The 16039-nt window shown below is 35.7% G+C and overlaps 1 protein-coding gene across 2 annotated transcripts in view; it reads right to left on the reverse strand.

Moving 5' to 3' along the window:
* The window catches only part of LOC139974513 (transcription initiation factor TFIID subunit 2-like), a 48705-nt gene that overhangs the window by 23887 nt on the left and 8779 nt on the right, over positions 1-16039 (reverse strand). For both annotated transcript variants that reach the window (XM_071981710.1, XM_071981711.1), the window contains 8 exons: positions 15853-15955; positions 14314-14432; positions 12646-12859; positions 12055-12285; positions 11035-11127; positions 10271-10447; positions 9258-9367; positions 7794-7859 (listed from right to left, as the gene is read on the reverse strand). In XM_071981710.1, the coding sequence (XP_071837811.1) occupies positions 7794-7859; positions 9258-9367; positions 10271-10447; positions 11035-11127; positions 12055-12285; positions 12646-12859; positions 14314-14432; positions 15853-15955 (1113 nt within the window). The remainder of the gene's footprint in view (positions 1-7793; positions 7860-9257; positions 9368-10270; positions 10448-11034; positions 11128-12054; positions 12286-12645; positions 12860-14313; positions 14433-15852; positions 15956-16039) is intronic.

Consider the following 16039-nt stretch of genomic DNA (forward strand, 5'->3'; position numbering starts at 1 on the left):
TCTGTTCCAGTGGATCCACACTAACAACAAAAACTCTCTTAGAATCATGTTAAAGAAAGTTTATGAAAACCATCGCAAAAAGAAGAGAAGATGTTCTAACTGATAATGAATGTGGAAGAAAAAAGTATTAAATATAAATAAATTATATGACAATTCAAGATTAAAATATTTAACAAAGGCCCATTTAAAACCAGTTTTTGTTATAGTGGATCCACACAATCAACAGATTAATGAGAGTATACATGAAGTGTGACATCACATGAGACATACAAGAATGAGAGTATACATGAAGTGTGACATCACATGAGACATACAAGAATGAGAGTATACATGAAGTGTGACATCACATGAGACATACAAGAATGAGAGTATACATGATATGTGACATCACATGAGACATACAAGAATGAGAGTATACATGAAGTGTAACATCACATGAGACATACAAGAATGAGAGTATACATGATATGTGACATCACATGAGACATACAAGAATGAGAGTATACATGAAGTGTGACATCACATGAGACATACAAGAATGAGAGTATACATGAAGTGTGACATCACATGAGACATACAAGAATGAGAGTATACATGAAGTGTGACATCACATGAGACATACAAGAATGAGAGTATACATGAAGTGTGACATCACATGAGACATACAAGAATGAGAGTATACATGAAGTGTGACATCACATGAGACATACAAGAATGAGAGTATACATGAAGTGTAACATCACATGAGACATACAAGAATGAGAGTATACATGAAGTGTAACATCACATGAGACATACAAGAATGAGAGTATACATGAAGTGTGACATCACATGAGACATACAAGAATGAGAGTATACATGAAGTGTGACATCACATGAGACATACAAGAATGAGAGTATACATGAAATGTGACATCACATGAGACATACAAGAATGAGAGTATACATGAAGTGTGACATCACATGAGACATACAAGAATGAGAGTATACATGAAATGTGACATCACATGAGACATACAAGAATGAGAGTATACATGAAGTGTGACATCACATGAGACATACAAGAATGAGAGTATACATGAAATGTGACATCACATGAGACATACAAGAATGAGAGTATACATGAAGTGTGACATCACATGAGACATACAAGAATGAGAGTATACATGAAGTGTGACATCACATGAGACATACAAGAATGAGAGTATACATGAAGTGTGACATCACATGAGACATACAAGAATGAGAGTATGCATGAAATGTGACATCACATGAGACATACAAGAATGAGAGTATACATAAAATGTGACATCACATGAGACATACAAGAATGAGAGTATACATGAAGTGTGACATCACATGAGACATACAAGAATGAGAGTATACATGAAATGTGACATCACATGAGACATACAAGAATGAGAGTATGCATGAAGTGTGACATCACATGAGACATACAAGAATGAGAGTATGCATGAAGTGTGACATCACATGAGACATACAAGAATGAGAGTATACATGAAATGTGACATCACATGAGACATACAAGAATGAGAGTATACATGAAATGTGACATCACATGAGACATACAAGAATGAGAGTATACATGAAATGTGACATCACATGAGACATACAAGAATGGGAGTATACATGAAATGTGACATCACATGAGACACACAAGAATGAGAGTATACATGAAATGTGACATCACATGAGACATACAAGAATGAGAGTATACATGAAGTGTGACATCACATGAGACATACAAGAATGAGAGTATACATGAAGTGTGACATCACATGAGACACACAAGAATGAGAGTATACATGAAGTGTGACATCACATCAGACACACAAGAATGAGAGTATACATGAAGTGTGACATCACATCAGACACACAAGATTGAGAGTATACATGAAGTGTGACATCACATGAGACATACAAGAATGAGAGTATACATGAAGTGTGACATCACATGAGACACACAAGAATGAGAGTATACATGAAGTGTGACATCACATGAGACACACAAGATTGAGAGTATACATGAAGTGTGACATCACATGAGACACACAAGATTGAGAGTATACATGAAGTGTGACATCACATGAGACATACAAGAATGAGAGTATACATGAAATATGACATCACATGAGACATACAAGAATGAGAGTATACATGAAATATGACATCACATGAGACATACAAGAATGAGAGTATACATGAAGTGTGCCATCACATGAGACATACAAGAATGAGAGTATACATGAAATATGACATCACATGAGACATACAAGAATGAGAGTATACATGAAGTGTGCCATCACATGAGACATACAAGAATGAGAGTATACATGAAATGTGCCATCACATGAGACATACAAGAATGAGAGTATACATGAAGTGTGCCATCACATGAGACATACAAGAATGAGAGTATACATGAAGTGTGCCATCACATGAGACATACAAGAATGAGAGTATACATGAAGTGTGACATCACATGAGACATACAAGAATGAGAGTATACATGAAATGTGACATCACATGAGACATACAAGAATGAGAGTATACATGAAGTGTGACATCACATGAGACATACAAGAATGAGAGTATACATGAAATGTGACATCACATGAGACATACAAGAATGAGAGTATACATGAAATGTGACATCACATGAGACATACAAGAATGAGAGTATACATGAAGTGTGACATCACATGAGACATACAAGAATGAGAGTATACATGAAGTGTGACATCACATGAGACATACAAGAATGAGAGTATACATGAAGTGTGACATCACATGAGACATACAAGAATGAGAGTAAACATGAAGTGTGACATCACATGAGATATACAAGAATGAGAGTATACATGAAGTGTGACATCACATGAGACGTACAAGAATGAGAGTAAACATGAGTGTGAAATCACATGAGACGTACAAGAATGAGAGTATACATGAAGAGTGACAACACATGATATATACAAGAATGAGAGTATACATGAAGTGTGAAATCACATGGGACGTACAAGAATGAGAGTATACATGAAGAGTGACAACACATGATATATACAAGAATGAGAGTATACATGAAGTGTGAAATCACATGGGACGTACAAGAATGAGAGTATACATGAAGTGTGACATCACATGAGACATACAAGAATGAGAGTATACATGAAGTGTGACATCACATGAGACATACAAGAATGAGAGTATACATGAAGTGTGACATCACATGAGACATACAAGAATGAGAGTATACATGAAGTGTGACAACACATGAGACATACAAGAATGAGAGTATACATGAAGTGTGACAACACATGATACATACAAGAATGAGAGTATACATGAAGTGTAACATCACATGAGACACACAAGAATGAGAGTATACATGAAATGTGACATCACATGCGACATACAAGAATGAGAGTATACATGAAGTGTAACATCACATGAGACATACAAGAATGAGAGTATACATGAAGTGTGACATCACATGAGACATACAAGAATGAGAGTATACATGAAGAGTGACAACACATGATATATACAAGAATGAGAGTATACATGAAATGTGACAACACATGAGACATACAAGAATGAGAGTATACATGAAGTGTGACATCACATGAGACATACAAGAATGAGAGTATACATGAAGTGTGACATCACATGAGATATACAAGAATGAGAGTATACATGAAGTGTGTCATCACATGAGACGTACAAGAATGAGAGTATACATGAGTGTGAAATCACATGAGTCATACAAGAATGAGAGTATACATGAAGAGTGACAACACATGATATATACAAGAATGAGAGTATACATGAAGTGTGAAATCACATGGGACATACAAGAATGAGAGTATACATGAAGTGTGACATCACATGAGACATACAAGAATGAGAGTATACATGAAGTGTGACATCACATGAGACATACAAGAATGAGAGTATACATGAAGAGTGACAACACATGAGACATACAAGAATGAGAGTATACATGAAGAGTGACAACACATGATATACACAAGAATGAGAGTATACATGAAGTGTGACATCACATGAGACATACAAGAATGAGAGTATACATGAAGTGTGACATCACATGAGACATACAAGAATGAGAGTATACATGAAGAGTGACAACACATGATATATACAAGAATGAGAGTATACATGAAATGTGACAACACATGAGACATACAAGAATGAGAGTATATATGAAGTGTGACATCACATGAGACATACAAGAATGAGAGTATACATGAAGTGTGACATCACATGAGATATACAAGAATGAGAGTATACATGAAGAGTGACAACACATGATATATACAAGAATGAGAGTATACATGAAGTGTGACATCACATGAGACATACAAGAATGAGAGTATACATGAAGTGTGACATCACATGAGATATACAAGAATGAGAGTATACATGAAGAGTGACAACACATGATATATACAAGAATGAGAGTATACATGAAGTGTGACATCACATGAGACATACAAGAATGAGAGTATACATGAAGTGTGACATCACATGAGACATACAAGAATGAGAGTATACATGAAGAGTGACAACACATGATATATACAAGAATGAGAGTATACATGAAGAGTGACAACACATGATATATACAAGAATGAGAGTATACATGAAGTGTGACATCACATGAGACATACAAGAATGAGAGTATACATGAAGAGTGAAATCACATGAGACATACAAGAATGAGAGTATACATGAAGTGTGACATCACATGAGACATACAAGAATGAGAGTATACATGAAGAGTGACAACACATGATATATACAAGAATGAGAGTATACATGAAGTGTGAAATCACATGAGACATACAAGAATGAGAGTATACATGAAGTGTGACATCACATGAGACATACAAGAATGAGAGTATACATGAAGTGTGACATCACATGAGATATACAAGAATGAGAGTATACATGAAGAGTGACAACACATGATATATACAAGAATGAGAGTATACATGAAGTGTGAAATCACATGATATATACAAGAATGAGAGTATACATGAAGTGTGACATCACATGAGACATACAAGAATGAGAGTATACATGAAGTGTGACATCACATGAGATATACAAGAATGAGAGTATACATGAAGTGTAACATCACATGAGACATACAAGAATGAGAGTATACATGAAGTGTGACATCACATGAGATACACAAGATTGAGAGTATACATAAAGTGTGACATTACATGAGACATACAAGAATGAGAGTATACATGAAGTGTGACATCACATGAAATACACAAGATTGAGAGTATACATAAAGTGTGACATTATATGAGACATACAAGAATGAGAGTATACATGAAGTGTAACATCACATGAGACATACAAGAATGAGAGTATACATGAAGTGTGACATCACATGAGACATACAAGAATGAGAGTATACATGAAATGTGACATCACATGAGACATACAAGAATGAGAGTATACATGAAATGTGACATCACATGAGACTTACAAGAATGAGACATACAAGAATGAGAGTATACATGAAGTGTAACATCACATGAGACATACAAGAATGAGAGTATACATGAAGTGTGACATCACATGAGACATACAAGAATGAGAGTATACATGAAGTGTGACATCACATGAGATACACAAGATTGAGAGTATACATAAAGTGTGACATCACATGAGACATACAGGTACAAGAATGAGAGTATACATGAAGTGTGACATCACATGAGATACACAAGATTGAGAGTATACATAAAGTGTGACATTACATGAGACATACAAGAATGACAGTATACATGAAATGTGACATCACATGAGACATACAAGAATGAGAGTATACATGAAGTGTGACATCACATGAGACATACAAGAATGAGAGTATACATGAAATATGACATCACATGAGACATACAAGAATGAGAGTATACATGAAATGTGACATCACATGAGACATACAAGAATGAGAGTATACATGAAATGTGACATCACATGAGACATACAAGTATGAGAGTATACATGAAGTGTAACATCACATGAGGCATACAAGAATGAGAGTATACATGAAGTGTGCCATCACATGAGACATACAAGAATGAGAGTATACATGAAGTGTGACATCACATGAGACATACAAGAATGAGAGTATACATGAAATGTGACATCACATGAGACATACAAGAATGAGAGTATACATGAAGTGTAACATCACATGAGACATACAAGAATGAGAGTATACATGAAGTGTGACATCACATGAGACATACAAGAATGAGAGTATACATGAAATGTGACATCACATGAGACATACAAGAATGAGAGTATACATGAAGTGTGACTCACATGATATATACAAGAATGAGAGTATACATGAAGTGTGACATCACATGAGATATACAAGAATGAGAGTATACATGAAGTGTGACATCACATGAGATGTACAAGAATGAGAGTATACATGAAGTGTGACATCACATGAGACATACAAGAATGAGAGTATACATGAAGAGTGACAACACATGATATATACAAGAATGAGAGTATACATGAAGTGTGAAATCACATGGGACATACAAGAATGAGAGTATACATGAAGTGTGACATCACATGAGACATACAAGAATGAGAGTATACATGAAGTGTGACATCACATGAGACATACAAGAATGAGAGTATACATGAAGAGTGACAACACATGAGACATACAAGAATGAGAGTATACATGAAGAGTGACAACACATGATATATACAAGAATGAGAGTATACATGAAGTGTGACATCACATGAGACATACAAGAATGAGAGTATACATGAAGTGTGACATCACATGAGATATACAAGAATGAGAGTATACATGAAATGTGACATCACATGAGATATACAAGAATGAGAGTATACATGAAGAGTGACAACACATGATATATACAAGATGTTAAATTAGGATGCAAAGTTATCTCAAAGGAATAAATTGCGAGAATGACATGATCTTACTCAATCACATACAAATCTACAGCTACATGCAACATGTGACATCACATATGGAAACTATAATAGTCATGATGCTGTCACATCTGTGACTGTTGTGACAAGAAATAATCTGCAAGCAAGGCATTAAACTTTCTCCTGTGTGTCACTGCAATGTGGATAGATAAATGTGTGACATCACATGTGACACTGAAATGTACTGTCTATTATGTGACGGATGCTACACTTGTGATAAGGATTAATTTACCAGGATGGCATAGGCTTACTCCATAGCATTCAAGTCCATGTGTATACATAATGTGTGACATCACATGTGACACTGAAATGTGTCGTGATGATATTGCAAATTCAATGGTCTAAATTACCAGGATGGTATCAACATACTCCATAGCATTCATCATGTGTATACATGATGTGCGACATCACATGTGACACTGAAATATGTATGTATGTATGTATGTATATGTATGTATATAAGATCCTCCTGCAAGCAGGAACTCGCGAAGAAGCCTCATTGGCTTACCAAAGCCGCAAGCTGACCGAAGTCAGTCTCTCACATTCATATTTAATGTCCATGATTATGAATTGTTAATTGTCAACAACTCTGTAACTGGACGACATACATTAATCTGGGAGTGACTCGAACCAGGGACCATATGATTGAAAGGCATGGGCGTTAACCACTGAGCTAACACAAATATGTCATGATGATTTTTGCAAATTCAATGGTCTAAATTACCAGGATGGTAACAACTTACTCCATAGCATTCAGGTCCATATCTACCTCTTCCCCATTCATCAATGGAATCTTTTTTTTCTTGTGCCTGGATTAAATATAAAACATATTCAAATCAGATAAGAGCAATTAAATGAGATGTTCTGGTCACATGTCACTCTAACGCAACTATTGTCATACAAATTAATACTGGAACTGACTCATCAATACCTCCCACATGTGACATATCAAGAGATTTAATAGATGTTACAGATCCATTACGGTGAGGAACACAACTGCTTAGATTTATAGGACAAATGCTTCCTTCACAGTCTACAGCCTTGTAATTCCCTAATTTTTTAAATTTAAAAAAAAAAAAAAAAAATTATACAAATTCACAAAGTGGCAGGAGCATCCAATTAATAATTATCACAGTACTTTATTTTCAACCTTCTTTTCAGACGTATTTCATTCCAGAGATGTTCACATCCAAAATTAATAAATTTGAAACAAATCAGATCCTCTTCCTTTCCATTACCTTGCAATACAAATGTTACATCCTCATTTAAATGGTAACCATAGCCTAACCTCTACCTTCACTTTACCTTACATGGTAACCATAGCCTAACCTCTACCTTTAATTTACCTTACATGGTAACCATAGCCTAACCTCTACCTTCACTTTACCTTACATGGTAACCATAGCATAACCTCTACCTTCACTTTACCTTACATGGTAACCATAGCATAACCTCTACCTTCACTTTACCTTACATGGTAACCATAGCATAACCTCTACCTTCACTTTACCTTACATGGTAACCATAGCATAACCTCTACCTTCACTTTACCTTACATGGTAACCATAGCATAACCTCTACCTTCACTTTACCTTACATGGTAACCATAGCATAACCTCTACCTTCACTTTACCAGTTCTATATCTGCTATGACACATACTATGAGAGTGGAAGTTTTGCCTACTGGTTATACTCCACATTACTTTTCAACATACTGTCAGGAAAATCCTGTGACTGACCAAAAGTATGGAATGACTACCACCTTCCCTCCCAGCATTCTTGAGGTTATCGGTCTGAGCCCAGGCCAACCAACAATAGCTATTAAGCTGAATTCCTCCCAGCATCTGGCAGGCAATAGGGCCATGCGCAGACTTGACAAAGTAACGATAGCTCAAATCATCCTAGCATCTGGGAGGCTGTAGGTTGGAACCCAAGTCAGCCAAAGTAAGGTACATTATAAACATTTCTCTCACCTTAGGGCATTTTTTTTTTCATCTAGGCCAACAGGTCAATTTGCTATTTGCAATGATCTCTCCATTTTTTTCACAGAGAAATACAGCTCAAATTATTTCTATCATCCTAAATGCAAATATAAGCTGCAAGTGTTGTATCTTTTCATACACATCATTTAACGTCCCAATCTGCCTACCAAGGTGATCATTATTGTACTATTTGAGATAAATATGATCTGCCCGTGAATGAATTACCTCCTGCTCTTAGAATGACAGGTGATTTCTCCTTTTGTGACATTCTCTTCCACCTGTAGGGTATGCTCAAAGGATCCATCTAATTCTTGTATGGTCACCTTCAACGGACCCTGGGGAGGAGAACGAATGCTGATTAGACGATAAAAACCTTATCATTGCAATCATTCAAGATAATATGTTAAAAATCTGGAAGATTTATCTAAAATACACAAATGCATGTTTTAAACAATATTGACATTTCTGCAAGTTTAGTTTAGTTTAGTTTAGTAGAAAAAAAGGATCAGGAGGGACACTCAAATCCCCATAAAGGACCCTATAGGAGAGGGGAAAAAAACTGAAGACACAAACACTCAGACCCGATTACAATGCTTAAAGTGCTTGTCCAAAGCATTCTTAAACCCATTGACACTACTTGCAAGTACAACTTTCTCAGGCAAACCATTCCACTCATTCACAACCCTATTAGAAAAAAGTTATGCCGAATATTAATCATACTTTGTGACATTTGGAGTTTAAGACAATGACCTCTGGTACAACTACTATTAGCAAACATGAAAAAGTCAGTAAAGGATAAATTGCAAATATAACATATATGTTTTTTTTCTTTTTCTTTTTCCCTGATCTCGTTATGACTACTGATGACAACAGTTGCTGTTGCTAAATATCAGAAACTTATTTCACACCTACATTTTTGTTTTGCACAGCAGAACAAGAAAAAACTGTGAGTGGTGAATGAGATAGGAACATTCTAACTTCTTTGAAATAAATAAGCAACCACAAAAGGTTGACTGGTATCGAAGTGTATATTTTCTCAATGGGGCTATCTTTACTGATGATACATGATATCTCTGACATACCCATAGTGACGATAATACCATCTGTTTACTTACTAAATAATCAATGAGGTTTGACTGGTATCAAAGTGGATGTTTTCTCATTGTGGCTATCTTTACTGATGATACATGATATCTCTGTCATAGCTATATTGACCATAACACCATCTTTTTACTTACTACATATTTATTGATGCCAGCCCGACTTGGATCCTGCCTCAGCGCCAGTTCCACCACATTTCGTTTCCTGTTAAAGTGAAAGTTTCCATGAAACTGGGCTATCCCGCCTTGAGTAACCCACTGCTCCACAAAGGTAGCTAAATCTTTACCAGACACAGACGAAAGTGATTTCAGAAACTGACGAGTAAACGGAAAAGGGAGGCTTCAGTTACACATTCCTTGTAAAGTTAAAAAACATTGCTAACAGGCTGTGTTTCCATTTTGTCAGTTGTATTCAATTTCTCTTTGCGTACCTAAACATTTTAATATTTAAAAAAAAGCAGTAGAAACGGGATTCTGGATGATTTGCTGTTACGGAGAATATCATTCCGTCAAAAATGAAAACGTTACTTTTAAGTCATCTTTATCTGGTCATCCAATATATTTGTAAAGCCACTGCCACTGTGCCAGAAAATAAATTTTCTTAATTAGCTTTGATACCTTTTTTTGCCAACAGCCATCGGTCACCTCCATTAAACCACAAACACTAATAGTTTTCTGGCAAAACGTTGAGCTGTAATGAAATCTTGATACAATAAGATGTTCGAACCTCAACCCTACCCCTACACCTTCCTCTCTCCATTCTGCTCCCATTCTCAAAAACAGCATCTTCTACTTCCTGCCTCTAATTTCTGATTACAATCTCACAAACAGAATGCACTTTGCAACAGCTCTCTGCATTTAATGACTAAAAAACAAAATATGATAAGGTTTGTGAAGCTTACACCACTTGTTGATATCAGCATGTTACCCCAGGAATGCAACATGAACTTCTGTTGACTACCAGATGTGGCCAATGACAAGAGTTTGTTGAAAACCTGATGAAATTATAAAGAGAGACAAAGAGAACTATGAATATGAATGAACAAGAAATAGTTACGTATTAACTGGAGTGACATAGTTGATAGATACCATACTAAACTTCATCTGATGACAGGTTTCTGGAAACCTATTTAGACCTTGTTCATTCAGTCCATATTAGTACTGATACGTTAATATTTTTGTATTTAATAATCATAATTGTAATAGATAAATATTATATTTAATTGTCAATTAAATAAAAAGAAATAAAATCATGTAAAAAATTAAAAATTAAAAATTAAAAATTAAATTAAAGAAATAAATAAATAAAATTAAATAATCATAAATAATAATAATAATTGATACCTTTAATTATCAATACAATAATGACCACTTCAGCTTTTTCCCACAGTATGTGCAATATTGAGGACACTAGGCTATGATAGGATTCAAAACAACCAAAATGGTTGTAACTTGTTACTCTTTCTCTTGACTGTTTGCTTTTCACTAACGGTTTTTGTCTGTGTTGCTTTTTTTTCTATCTTTCATTTTTTTTTCTTCAAAGGACATAAATCTACAAACAAGAAGGGCAAGTGTTTTCCTTTAATTCCTCTTGTAAGCCATCTCATCAATTTGTCTCAAAATGTAATAAATCTTACATCCATATCTTCATTTTATTTTCTATTTTCTGTTTTGTTTTTGAAAAACCATCTGTAATTTTTCATCTTTCCTGATGTATTTGTTTGAGAAATAATTAATTACTAACTCTACCCATCCTACCTCAACTGTTAATCCCTACCCTCCACACATATATTGACACACAAATCCCTCACTTCCAAGGTCACAACACCTGTTATCCTAACAGTACCGATTTCAACGATGTTTCAAGCAGATTTTCTTCTTCCAAATGTCTCCAAACATGTTACTTTCCAAACAATTCTTACCTTCAGGAGAAGTTCCTGTCCGATTCTAATTTCAATGAGTCTCATGACATAGTGTGCCTTGGTTGCAAAGAGCTTCCAATACAGATAGGAGATGGTGTGAGGATTGTCAGACGGAAAGTAAAGATGTGATGGTTTCTTCTCCGTCTGGAGTGACGAGTGGTCCAGGAATGGTTCTGGATTTAAGATGATGCCACCCATCGTCTGTTCATAATCACAAACAAGTTTCAGGTCCTGAATGATAAAATGTAAAAAATGAGAGTGAATTATCCTTTCTATTACAGAAAGATCTTTAATACATTTGACCATAATATTGTCATAAAACATGCCTATTATTCACTAATTGACAGAATAAATAGAAATGACATTGTTTTTGTAAATGAGTAAACTTGGGTTTAACTTGGTCCAAGCAATGGTTCAAAAGGTTGCACTGATGCAACTGTCATTAACCTTTCAGGCATATCTGGATTAGTACTGTCTACATTTAAAACTTCATCAACAAGGGATAAAAAACAGATTGCTTTGTAGTCACCCTAACCCCACCACACCCCATCCTACCCCACACCACCCCAAAAAAAGGAAGACAATACCTACCTTGTGGATATGATACCGGTACTCGTTAGTTCCAAATAATTTCTTGAGGAAGATGTTGCAGAGGTACTTGGAGATGCCTTTAGTCAGCCAGCTGTCGTACCATGAGTTAGGGCTGATGTAGCAACCAAAGTACTGCTCTGTGAGGGCATTGACCATATTACGACGGGATACAAACGTCTGATCAATGATGTACTTGGAGTGTAAGAGGTTGGTGCTGGAATGAACATGTTTACAAAGAAGAGTTTAATAGTTACATGGTACAGTAACATAAAGTCACCCCTCCCTTCAACCTTGGGGGGGGGGTCATGTTCTAGTGACAGCTTAAAGACATGTTTTACTCTACTCTTAGATCATAGGCATTGTTGAAAACATATTGACAATTATTCTTCAGAGTCTAAATGAATAACATCCAATATTAAATAAATTAAAATACATATTTCCATATGATCTGAATTTTTTAAGTGAACTGATATTTGTGTCCCACCATATCGATGAATATTCAAATCAATATTTGCATATGATCTGAATTTTCAAGTGAAGAGGTACTTGTTTCCCAACATCAATGAATATTCAATCAACATTTGCATATAATCTGAATTTTTCAAGTGAAGAGATACTTGCTTCCCAACTTCATTGCGTGCAAAACATTAACATCGCACCAATATCATATTTTGGGGTTGAAATGTTGCAACAATCTTGTACTTCATGCAAAGAGTAACTGAATGTGACTTTCAAGTGATGAACAGCCTCTTAAACTAATCACATAAATTACATGTAAGTGATTGACAACTAATATAAATATGTAAAGTTTAGAAGATTTAATTAGATAGGGTGGTATGCCTACTAATTGAGTTACAAACAAGTATTTGATTACTTCTGACACTCAGGGGAAGGTCTGAGAGAGAAGCCAACTCATGGTGCTTGATGTCTACCCTGTGAAATGGGTGTGTCGTACCAGAAAGCTGGTCCTCATGTGGGTATGTTTGGAGTGAATGATTGTCACAGTGGATAATGTAACATGAGGCTCATATACCTGCATGTTGGTTGTCACTCGACATGGCTAGCAATGTAAGACAGATTAGTATGATAGGCTATAATAGCCTAGAACTTGATTCAGACTACACTACCACCCTCATTTTGGGGAGCAAAAGTTTTGCCAATTTCTCATAAACTAGACTTTCTTTACCCGAACCTTGGGAAATGGTCAATCTGTTTCATACAGCATAGCTATTATTACTAGCCAAACAGGTTGCAGAGTGCTATTAGTTAATTTGACTCAGATCCATACCACATATATATGCTACACAGCAATTTAGGGCAATGCAAATGCAACCTGGGGTACCACCTCCTCTTTTACACTTCTCAAAGGTTAGGTGAACAACGTAACTACTTTACAAGGAGCTACTGTGTTAAATGGTTGGCAACAAGCCTTTACTGCCATAGAGGCATATTATTGTATGATTAATCCAATAGGTTACAATACTGTCATGGAGTAGAGAGGTTCATCAACAAGCTTACCTTAATACTGCCATGGTGGCATATCATTAAATTATTGAATTAACCTACCACCACGATAACATATGATTTGAATCATGAAATCCAGTTAAGTTACCTTATAGCTGCTAAGATCACACTACGCATTATAGAGAGGTTAATCAACAAGCTTACCTTAATACTGCCATGGTGGCATATGATTGATAATCTTCATAAGCCTCGTCCACAAATACCTGTTTGTAACAGCTGTATGGATAGGTCGCAGCCAGAGTATCTTCATAAAACTCAAAAGCCTGCAGGAGAAATATGACAGAGATGGTAGCTGGATTCTAAACACTAATCTGAAATTACTTATAAGGTACAACTCACCCTCCATTGCACTAAGCCAACTATGTGGCAAAGGTGGCAAATGCTTTTTAATATTGATAAATGCAAGGTAATGCACATTAGTAGTAGTAACCAAAAGTTTACATACAATCTTAATGGTGTGGAGTTACAGGAGGTCTCTGTTGAAAGAGACCTAGGTATCTACATTGACTCATCTCTGCAACCTTCTAACCATTGTCTTGAAGCTGCTAAAAGAGGTAATAGGGTTTTAGGTATGATCAAGAGGAACTTCAATTTTCTGAAAGAGGACATCGTAGTTAGGCTTTATAAGCAGTTGGTTAGACCTCATCTGGAGTATGCTGTGCAGGCTTGGAACCCATATTTTGCTAAGGATAAGGAAGTACTTGAAAAGGTCCAGAGGAGGGCTACTAGGATGATTAGTTCCTTAAAGAGTGTTCCTTATTATAGGCGGTTACAACTGTTGAATCTCACTACACTGGAGCTTAGGAGGTTACGTGGGGACTTGATCCAAGTTTTCAAGATTGTGTATGGTTTCGACAATTTATCCTTTACCGACTTTTTCATGTTTGCTAACAGTAGTTGTACCAAAGGTCATTGTCTTAAACTCCAAAAGTCACATAGAAGGATTAATATTCGGCATAACTTTTTTTTCTATTAGGGTAGTGAATGAGTGAAATGGTTTGCCTGAGAAAGTTGTACTTGCAAGTAGTGTCAATGGGTTTAAGAATGCTTTGGACAAGCACTTTAAGCATTGTAATCGGGTCTGAGTGTTTGTGTCTTCAGTTTTTTTTCTCTCTCTATAGGGTCCTTGATGGGGACTTAAGTGTCCCTCCTGATCCTTTTTTCTACTAAACTAAACTAAACTAGAAAATACTTCAAAACATATGTTAGGCATTTGAAGTAGCCTGACCATGTACAATAACACCACAGAAGAAGGAGCAAGATGATAGGTAACCAAATGATGCTAGACAAACTAAAAGATATATTTAAATGAAATTATAGATGGAAAAAAGAAGAATTATCCGTAACACAGTATTTATTGTTAAGTCTTGTGCTGCCACAATTTCCTGTGCTCATGAAAATCCTGGTAAAAGTCAAAATAGCTGAAAATAGTTGCTGGTCTGGGAAAGTCACAAGGATTCTAAGAGGACAACAGTCACGATCTGACAATTTCACCAAAAGAACGACAGTTTAGCGATAGGGAATGGTGACTGTCACAGCTGTGTGCTACAAATACTGACAAATAAATAACATACACATACCAGCACTTGAAGGAAACTGAACTGAATCAGGAACAATATGTGAGAAATTCTCAAAATGAGAAGACAATTTTAGCAAAATAGAAAAGTATAAAAAACAACTCACCTCATGCAGAAAAGCTGTAGAATGTTTGAGAATCGATTTCAGACCAGGCAAGCAGAAATGTGTGACCTCTGGCATGGTAGGGTCAACAAAGATCTCAAACGGACTGGATGAGAAGTAGATGAAAACAAAATACACTAGTACAGTTTGGTGATAATGATTAACTACATACATGCAGAACGAAGATGGA

The sequence above is a fragment of the Apostichopus japonicus genome, chromosome 9, assembly GCF_037975245.1.
Source record: "Apostichopus japonicus isolate 1M-3 chromosome 9, ASM3797524v1, whole genome shotgun sequence".
NCBI lineage: Eukaryota > Metazoa > Echinodermata > Holothuroidea > Aspidochirotida > Stichopodidae > Apostichopus > Apostichopus japonicus.